Raw genomic sequence first — 10,322 nt, 5'->3', positions numbered from 1 at the left:
TTGGTTTCAGTATCAAATACTGCTCACTTGGTCATGGACCAAACTCTCAAGTGCTGTAAACAAATATAAGTATTCAGCTATACCAATTTACATCAGCTTTCGGCAGTATTTCTATTAGCTTATACCAGTCTTCCTGCAGCACCAGTTTAGGATCAGGTTCAGTATTTCCCTAGTTAACCTCTTGAAAAGCGACAAACACCACAGCCTTCTTTTGAGAGTTACTAACTGTAGATCATGACTGTCACAGGCATAACCTGGGCATAACCTGTGCATAACCATGTTGCATAACTGCTTTCATGAACAGATCAAGCACCTGTTTTCCTCCACTCCTATCTCACTGGAAACCAGTTCGAGAACCCTCCTACTCTGAACAGTAAAGCCTCCTCCCAGCATAGGAGAGATTTCAGGAATATGAATACATGCAACTTTTCTTCGATTCCAAGTTAATTTTGAGAGGGGGGGGGAAGGAAAAAAAAAAAGGACCAGGTAAAACAGTCTTATAAAAAGATCAGGCTATTTCAGTGCCTCATTTACTTTACATACAGCGTGACTGGTTACTAGAAACATGTTCTTTAAGTACATGAAGAATTGCTGTCCAGCTACCTTTTCTCCTCCAGAGCATTAAGAGTTTTCTACAGAACTGGTTTTGTTGGTTTAACTGTGCGCATAAGCTCTTTTTGTATCCAAAAAAAATTTCTTTTTTGTTTCCCCTGAATTCTGCGTTAGTCTTAAAATATTCCTGGTATTAGCCGGTAAGGCACTTTAGTAGTATAGCGCTTCCAATCCTTCCCGTATTTGCTGAAACAACGGTGTTCATCCCTAATGCAACGGTGGGTTAGCAGAATAGCCATATAAACAATGTAGAAATAAGGCAAAATATGCACAAACCCACAAGTCAGGCAGTAGGCTAGGGAGCCCATCAAATCTCCTGTGTAATTGAAATGGCGAGCCCATCCCCAGAAGCCAGAGGTCATCAGTTTGCTGTAGTACTTTGTCCCATCCACGGACGTGTAGGAGCACTCAATATATTCCGGCTTCTTTCCCCATATCTTGCAGTTTCCATTTGTACGTCGAAAGAGATCTTTCTGGTGGTTGGTCACTCTGAAGATATAATAGCCAGCCAATCCCAATATCAAGATCCCTACAGCATTAGCTGTGCCAAGCTGGACAGGATGGTAAACCAAATATAAACCCTAGGGAGTAGAAAAGRGACAATCAGTGATTTACTTCAAATACATCTTTTCTCAACCCTGAGCGCATGCTCAGGATGCCAGACTTGGATGCCTTGACCTACAGCGACCCAAAATAGATGAGTAGAAAGAATAGGAAGATCCACTGTACCAGTAAAACCATGGAGATTTTTCAAAAAATTCTGCATCCTGTATTCCCTCTCCCTTTCCAAAAATCACATTTTTTAATGTGGGAACAATAATGAGGGAAAAGTAGTGAGGATGCATACCAAACACAGCAGAAGAAAAGAATCGTAAAGGGATACAAAAAAGAGACCAAAAGGATTTAGAGAAAATATACAGACATGATAGACAGTGACAGAAAGGGGCACAAAAGAGGAGGAGGAGAAGAAGAAGAAAAGATGTCAACTGCATGTTGGGACAGCAGGCCCTCCTACAGGTGAATTGTTCCCCACACAGGATGTTGTAATGGTTGCTTATTTTCAAAATGTCTAGAAGCAACTTAAGATGCAAATAAAAGTGCTGGGGAGAATGTTTATGAAAAGTTTCTTCCCTTTTAGCCCAAACACTTATTGTACCATATTTTTACCTGCAGAGTATAGAGGTATGGTAACCAAACACAGTCTCCCCAGCCCAAGTACCATCCAAAATGATCGTGGCAGATATCGATGGTTTTCAAATACCAGGATTCATTCCAGAAGAAGTCCAAAACATAAATACCCTGAAAGAGAATGATTCTGCTTAATAACAGAGCATTGTCACCAGTCATCCTGTTTAATACCATCAACTTAATCTTTCCATGCTGTCTTGTGGTAAGCTCTCAAAACTGACCTGTGTTTTTATTTTACCACCTCAAAAATAAGGTATTAAGAGGAACATATCACACAGAGAAGGAAGAGCTAAACTACATCTATATAGCTAAAGCAGTAATAACTAATGCAAAGCAATATTAACCAAGATAACTAATGCAAATATTCTCCATGTGCTACTGTAAGGACACACCACTCAGGAAATGAGCCTGCATCTGACCACCCCTGACTCTCTTCAACTTGGAGTGTCATGCATACCAAGAGTGAGAATAGAGCTTCTATCAAGAGGACCCCCATTTGCACATGTGAATGAGTAAATCCAAACTATTATCTCCATTTATTACTTGGGGTCTCTTTCAGGGGAATGTACAGAACCTGACTAGCAATTTTTAGGTGTGGAGAGATCAATAGTTATGCCCTCCTCACATTAAAGAAGTGGAGCTAGATGTAGTGCTACCTTTAGAAAAAAACTGCCCCAATCTTGCTCCAACTGAAGTCACAAAGTTTTGCCATTGTTCTCTTTAGATTCTAGATCAGGCTATACCTGTTTCTAGAATGCAGGTTCAGAAAAATTTCTCTTAATTTAAGCTTATAGTGAAATCTGCTGATGCAGGCAGGACCATATGACTGGTAGCACTATGAATGAGTACACTAGAGCATTGTCAGTGCACTCTGAATGAGTACAAGCTCCCAAAGAAACAAGTCCCAGTGCACCATCACTGAATGAGGTTGTTTAATCCAAGAAAAATAGTGTAAGTTCAATTCCAATGCAGGGAGTTTTTCTACTTCAATACTAGTTTATTTACAATTTGGTTTCTTATTTTCCTCCTCCAAATTTACCTGAAGGACATTGACAAGGATCATGGAGTTGGTTACTTTACCATGCAGCTCCTGTTGTTTAGCAGCATAGGAAAGGTTAATTAGAGTCCAGGCTACAATACCAGGGCGCCCATTGAAGAAGAGCTTGAAATCAAACCACTTTCCTATTCGAGGGTTAAATTCAATCCCCATCATGTAGTCATAAAAAAAGTTGCCAGTGAATTTGCTGGAAAGCATAAGAGATTACAAGTTAATGCAGTTATACACAAGTTCAGGTAATTGCTCTTCTGTCTATATATTTCACTTGATTTCCCAAGGCACTTAATGTAAGGGTAATAAAAATCATAAAATCAGGTCATGTTTGCATTGGACAAATTGATCCAAAGTATTACATTAGTAAAGATAAATTTTAGCTTCAAAAGCATTCTATTTTACACTCAGTATTACTTGTGAACCACCTAACTATAACCTTATCCTTAGTCTCGGATAAGAATGGATGTATCCATAACACTGAGGCTTCCACAATCACATGACATGCAGCAGGAAACACAGTCGATGGTGCAAATGAAGTAAAGAACCACAGTCCTACCTTGGTCTACCTATCTGTGTCAATAACATACGTTCTTTCATTACTATTCTGTGCAGCATTCAATGTATATGTCAGATTTCCTAGTATTCTCTCATTATTAAAAACCACATACCAGTCTTTAGCATTACTAGGAAAAAAGTAGCCTTTAATCATTGCAAATGTGGAAACTACATATCCCAGGATGTTGGCACACCACAGAAGAGGAATCCAATTGTCAAAAATTATGGTAGGTGAGAAGCAGTGGAAGTAACAGGCATTTGCAAACCAAATCACATGGGTAATGATCCAAGCCTGAAGTCCATTGATTTCATACTTATTTACTACACCTAAGAAGTGAAGAAAAAAAACACAAAACCCTGAATGTTACCATGATATCACACTAGTACAGCTTTTCACCCAGAAAGCTCAATCAAGTGTTCAATAAATGAGCAAGTTCTCCCCGCTTCCCTTGAATTTCACCCTCCCAAATATATTTCTCACATGGCACCTTCACAAAGGTTTCATTATACTCTGGTGTAACCACCAGGCTATGTTAGACTGTGCTTTTTTCTTCACTCTCTTTTTGCAAATAGCAGATTTGGCATCTCTGCTAAAACTGACCAAGGTCTCAAGTTACTCTCTGTACACTTAGTTCAAGGCAGTTTTTTTAGCTTGAGTCTCATAGGTTACATTAGCTTGAGTAGGTGTAGCTGCATTGCAAAATACTAGCAATAGTCCCCCACTGATCTTAAGCTCCAAAATTATCAGTCCGAATTTTTCCACCATTGCTGGAGTGGTACTAGCCATATTTTACTTAAGGATGAATTAATCACCTACTTGCATGATCAGTATTTTTACCAACACTAAGAAACAGAAATTCTGTAAGTTATTCTCAAAGATGAAGGGTTTTTTTTTGTTTTTTTTGGTTTGAAGTAAACATAAGAAAGGTGAAGACATTTATGTCCATGTTTCCTCCAGATATATATGGGTTATTTAAACATTTTAAGTAGAGGAATACTATCATTTAAAAATAAGCATATAGTGTGGGTATATTCTAAGGAATACCTTACCAGCAGGAGTAACAGCACCTTCCTGTATACCTCCAACATATCCAGGAAGAAACTTATGGCAGAAATCAGGAATGAAGACATACAAAATCACCTAAAAGAGAGAGAACTTATTAACAGTGAGAAACTAGACAAACCCAAAGAGCACTGTTGCCTTCACACACATACCAAAGATAATACTCAACAGTTTCAATTAAGCATTGGTTAAGCAAATATTGCAAGATATAACTGATGTGCTTTTAGACTAGTAATGCATCCAAGCTACTAAGCCATTTTTTTTACCCTTTAGGTACCTCACATACAGTTATCATTCTTCCTTTGCAGGGTGGAGGGAAAATTTGCTAACTAGCTTCAGGTTGTTATCCTTTAATTCTGAAGTTAATCAGTATTATATGCAAGTTGCTTGGCAAATTGGTAAAAATGGGAGAAGTTTGGTAAGTTTGAAGATACTTCATATATCAATGTCCTTTTATATTCTGTCTACAGAAAATTCTACCCCTTCTGCAGCGTTAGTATATAAAATTTTTCATGTATTTAATTAATATAAATGGATATTTTTGTTATTATTCTTGCTTTTTCTTAATAACTGTATTTTCCATCAAGGACTCTTCTAGAACTCATTCTTCTATGCTATCTGACTTTACATTTGTGTAAAATGCTCAGACCACAGAGTAGCTATGGGAGCAAGCAATATTGGCATGCATCTGGCTGCACATTTTCCTACTCATTGCTGGGCAGTGTTTAAGCACAGTGTTATATCATACTAGGTAACAAAAAACTGCTTGTGAAGCAAACTTTCTTCACAGGAAGAGTAAAACTGGTACCCCAACCATTTGAGGATCACATAACCTCTTGGCATTTTTTGCTGGATTGATATCATTGACATCCGACAGATTATGTTTCAATTACCTAAAAATTCCATATAATTCGAGTTAGTTCTACCCTTGTTTCCTCTCAAGCACAGATGCATGTGCGTGCTTGAACGCACAAACACGTGCACACTGTCCTACCTTTATTCAGTACTGCTGCTTACAGCTCTACAGCAACTGACATCCATCGTACTAGAACAGTGTACTCTGACAGCAAAGGAATATTTGGGCCTGAGCTTTGTTTGGATTCCAAAAAGCCATGTAAAATAAGAAACATCAAAGAATAAAAGCCAGTGTGACATTCCCTTATCTTTCATAAAAAAGGACTAATTGAACAGCTGGTTTTAAAGAAAGAGCCACTACCATCTACATCATGACTCAACAGCATACCTGGAAAGTGACCCAAAGGATATAGATGCCAGCAGCCTTGTATGTCAGTGTAGGAGTTTTGTTCCAGATGTCAGACAGATGTGTATTCCCCATGAGCAAGTCAACAAGTGGATTGATCAGGGAGCACTGGTACTGGTCACAGGACATTATGAAGTAATATACAATGAGTGGTGCAAACATGAGCAGGAAAAGGATGCTTGCCAAAGAAAACCAGTCTACTTCCCTGTAATCCAAAACAGAACATTTATTTTCCAACTTTCAGTTGGAACAGTGGGTCTGATTAAGACAGACAGATTTTTTCAGTGGACCTTTTAGACTAACCAGGTGAAAACTGGAAATATTTTGAAGGCACAAATTTCTTTGGGTCAAACAGTTACATGTTAAAATACTTTACGAAAACTGTTATAAATCTATGCTAGTGAATCAGTGCAACAGAATAGACAACATCTCTCCCCTCCCACCCCACCCCCCCCAAAATCAGACTATTATTGCCATCAAATACATCAAGACAGTAATTGGGGGTATAATTTGTAAAGGGTTCAGTTAGAGGTGGTAATAGAGTCACAAGCATATTGAGCGAAGCTTGGACACACAGAAAAGACAGACTCTGGACAGCCAGAAATTGAACTTGCTCTACCACACACTGTCTGTAGTGGCAAGCAATATAAAAATGCACATCTCAGTTTCCAGTTGCAATACAATACTGTAATATTTGCACAATACTTTGAGGACAAGAATATGGGTCATAAATCTTACTACAGCAGGAGATGTCAGCTGGCAAGACCACAGATGGATGTCTGCTTTATAACTCTGAGCAAATATTTTGTTACGCTTTTGAAGAACAACAAACGTTGCTGATTTTTATGATGAGTTTTCCTTTATGCAAGCAGAAGTGTGTTTTAACCCAAGCCTTCTGGCAAAAAAAAGTTGTTTTATGCAACTGGGCGCTGGTAGGTGGTTTGAGATACCTAAACAAAGATACCTTCTTTGCCTTGCTTCTAAGTATCTCTTTAAAAGATAAGCATATTCAATCAAAACAAGCTGGCAAAAAAAAATTAGACTTTAACACGAATTTCTCTTCCAGCTGAGGAGTAACAAGGCATTACAACATTATGCCACTCAACAAAACAATGAAAGTGTCAACACACTAGCACATGAAAGGCAAAGCAAGGCAATGTTTTACATTACTGTTTACAACCTGCTGTAAATGGCATCTCTTACTACAACTCATTCTATGGAAGATCAATGCAACCATCTTTTATTAATAGAGTCAAGTTTAACAGGAAAGTGGCAACCACAAGAGTAGGTGTGAACCAGTCTGAAATACAGCGACTAATTAGGGTTATCAACTTCTCTCACCATGCTCTTCCCCACTGTCCTTGAGATGTTTCAGCACCATTTTGGACACTTTTGTGTTTTCTTTCTTCAGAAGATCTTTTCTCCTGAAGGGCTGCCATGCTTCCCTCTATGAAAGAAAATATTTGTGGTATTACTCCAGCTGGTTCTCAGTAATTCTTTCAGTTTGACTGAAGAGAATCACAATTAAAAGTTATTAGAAACTATTTTATGGCCTTCTGATTACAGGAAATTCGAGAAGGGGTTAGGAAGGAAAAAAAACACCCAAACTCTTACAATCTTATATTCAGCAAAACATTACCAAACCATTGATGTCAAAGTACTCCATTAAACTTGGTGCTAACTGGAAACGTCTTTTAAGTCATACTGTACAATACATGGCTTGTTACTTATACATGAGATGCAAAGGGAGGGAGGGGGAAGTGTTCTGCCACATTCTTATAAACCTCTGAAAATGAGGGTCTGCAATGAATTGCCTTTCCCAGAGTAATTGCTACTGCTGTAATATCACGTGTATTGGATCTTGCCTAACTACATATTTTCCCTAGATCCCTTGCTTAATACACACTAGCTACATTGAAGAAAACAAGATGACAGCTATAATCCCATCTGTATCAGAAATGAGTCAGAATTGAGAATGACATACTAGGTAACACCTAATTCTCTGTGGAACATGCATTACAGTTTTTTTTTTTTTGTGCTTTGCCCAAATATTTCTTTTCTTAGGGATCATTATCATCCCATAATCTGAACATTTGGTAATCCCTCTACCAAAAGAAAAAGAGAAAAATCTTTTTCCTAAATTTTGTTTTTGTGTTATGGGAAGATATGGATTCTAAGCCACATGGAATATTGTAGTTTACTATTCAGAAGGGAATTTGCTAACAGTTGTTAGTTTTGTAGGTTTTCAGTCTTTGATAACTAAAACCCAAAACCTGCTCTTATTTCCACTGAAGCAGAAATGACAATACAACATATTAAGAAAGAGGAAAATGCCTGGATGCCAAAACAGAAAGATCTCAAACAGGATCAGGCCAACCACAAGGATAATGCGCCATCCTCACATTCAAAATATATAGCACGTTCTGTATAAATCTCCTCCCCATCATACATTTGAATTAAAATGCTTATTTTCGGAAGTAATCGGAAAAGCAACACAATGCCCCCCCTCACTAACTTGATGAGGCAGAAATCCTAAAGAAGTAATGCAAGAAGATACCTGGGGTGCAGGAAGCTTACATAACTTACTATTTTCATAATCACAGGTAGAAATATTAACCAGTAAACCTGTTTTTCAGCAGAAAGATTTTTAAAATACTGTCAAAGGTAAAAAGCTGGGCTTGGATTTGAGCCAGAAGTCTACATTTTTCCAGGTATCAACACCTTCACAACAAGGTTTCTAATGCAAGTAATGAATCAATCTAAAGATAAGCATGTATAAGTACAGGAAAGGCAGGAGATTTACTGTACCAAGGTTAGGAGTGTGGGACCTTACTCCAGTAATTTTTGTTAGTTTAGCTTTACATAGCACCACAAATTCATACTGGAAACAGTTACAGCACCAGTAAGAATTCTGCAGAGACAGAAAGGCTCTCATTCAGGAAATAACAGAATCAGAATAGTTTAGATTGGATAAGACCCTGGAAATCATTTAGTCCAACTTCACCCCTGCTCGAAGCAGGGCCAGCATAGATCAGGTTGCTCAGAGCCTTGTCCAGTCAAGTTTTGACTATTTCCACGGATTCCCCATGACATTTCTCATTTGCCAGTCCTATTGAGGAAGGGGACATAAGAGATCCAGCACAGAGACCCTAGCAAATTATCAGAGAGTAGATGGAAGAGCCATAAAATTGAGTCCTGGTCATCGGGGTTCAACTTTCTTTTAGGCTCTTAAGTAATGAAACAGACTGGTTATTCTGCAGAGCTCAGCATATTGGACTTGAACTCTGCTCAGGCTGTTGAGCACTTGTAAAAAGCCTGTCTGCTGCTGGCAGCACACGGGATTTTGTGGAGGCTCATACGCACCCACTTTACCATTAATCCTACCAAACAGTGCAGAAACATGACAATCATCCCATTACTAAAACTGTGAACTTGGTAATGAGAAAGGCTGGTACTGAGTCAGAGCGCATGCGGGATCCACATATTCCACCTGTTTAAAGATCAGTAACTGCCAGTAAGTTTCACCTTTCTGCAAGGTGCTTCGAATGAGCGCTTGCCTAGAGCCTTCCCCTGACAGCTCCGCCCTGGTGCTGGCAGCCGAGAGCCTCTCCAGGTTCAGAAGTTTTTCCACAAATCTTAAACGCCCGCTAATGTTTCCGAATTATGACTCCTACTAAAATCTTACTCACATGTTAAACACTTATTAGCTATTGAAGCTTCTTTATATACAAGGTTCCTGTTACCCCTCTAAACTTTAATAGGTTCAGGACACTCCTAACACATTGCTTTCCTAACTCCTAGTCAGCTTCTTAACAAGAGCCTGAAGCAAAATTCACAATTTAAAAGTCACCTGCACAGAAAAATCCAGAGACATACTCTTCATCTGAATCCAAATTTCAAAGTTTAACAATGAAATACTGTGTTAAAAGTAAGATCATGCCAACCAGTCAGTTCACTCTGAAGTGCTCTCTTTCCTTTCAGTACCCAAGCCACGTATTTAATACACAGTTCATAGGTTCAGTTTCATACAAAGTAGAGTCCTTTCAAGCATCAATATTTCACAGTTGTTTGATGTTTTTCATCAGCATGCTCTGGAAATACTGAAATGGAATTGTGATTAAATAAGAGTAACAAAAACCCATCATCAGATTTTTTTTCCTATAAAAACACGATGGACTAACATTTATCAATATAGATTTAAAACAAGATCTCCTAGGTGAAATACAATACTGTATAAAATCAAATATTTTGCATACCAGACGAACACTGCAGCTGGTTACCGGGGCTAATTCAGCAGATTCCCATCAGCAAAAATGACGACGCTTTCCTATACCCTAGGCTCTGTATACCAAACACAAACGTCCGGGGGAATATCATGAGGGTGRAGAAAAAAAAGAGCGGAGGAAGTTAGCAGCAGGCTCCAGAACCAGGAGATGCTTATCAGATTTACCACAAAAAGCTACCTTCCAGCTACACTTTGTCCTCCCCCGCCGAGGCCCAGCATGGCTCGCGGTGAAACACGCACCTATTAAGCGCAGCCCGCGGCCACTCTCCTCCTCCTCGTCCCCCGCGCCCGGCCCCGCCGCGCCGCG

General features: G+C 38.9%; 1 protein-coding gene across 4 annotated transcripts; it reads right to left on the bottom strand.

Annotated features, from left to right (window-relative positions):
- Positions 1–434: 434 nt before the first annotated feature.
- On the bottom strand, positions 435–10,322 carry DHCR7 (7-dehydrocholesterol reductase). Of its 4 annotated transcripts, XM_026089333.1 has the most exons (10): positions 10,256–10,322; positions 9,987–10,071; positions 9,581–9,830; positions 7,072–7,177; positions 5,713–5,935; positions 4,457–4,547; positions 3,520–3,733; positions 2,840–3,044; positions 1,780–1,911; positions 435–1,193 (listed from the first exon to the last, which is right to left on the bottom strand). In XM_026089333.1, the coding sequence occupies exons 4-10, from the start codon at positions 7,167–7,169 to the stop codon at positions 729–731; spliced, it is 1,428 nt and encodes a 475-aa protein (XP_025945118.1). In that variant the 5' UTR covers positions 7,170–7,177; positions 9,581–9,830; positions 9,987–10,071; positions 10,256–10,322; the 3' UTR covers positions 435–728. The 4 variants fall into 4 exon arrangements, with proteins under 4 accessions (XP_025945118.1, XP_025945116.1, XP_025945117.1 ...); XM_026089331.1 differs by lacking the exon at positions 9,581–9,830; XM_026089332.1 differs by lacking the exon at positions 9,581–9,830 and having other exon boundaries at positions 10,194–10,279.

The sequence above is a fragment of the Apteryx rowi genome, unplaced genomic scaffold, assembly GCF_003343035.1.
Source record: "Apteryx rowi isolate R43461 unplaced genomic scaffold, aptRow1 scaffold_81, whole genome shotgun sequence".
Classification (NCBI taxonomy): domain Eukaryota; kingdom Metazoa; phylum Chordata; class Aves; order Apterygiformes; family Apterygidae; genus Apteryx; species Apteryx rowi.
The sequence above is the reverse complement of the archived record's forward strand: the minus strand, read 5'-3'. Positions and strand labels throughout refer to the sequence as shown.

Bases quoted from the DNA above. Each gene is read 5' to 3' on its own strand.
- DHCR7 (XM_026089333.1), bottom strand. From the start codon at position 7,169: ATGGCAGCCCTTCAGGAGAAAAGATCTTCTGAAGAAAGAAAACACAAA. The intron at 5,936-7,071 runs GTGAGAGAAGTT...TTTGGATTACAG, and splicing joins GGACAGTGGGGAAGAGCATG to GGAAGTAGACTGGTTTTCTT. The intron at 3,045-3,519 runs GTATGTGGTTTT...TATGCTTTCCAG, and splicing joins CCTAGTAATGCTAAAGACTG to CAAATTCACTGGCAACTTTT.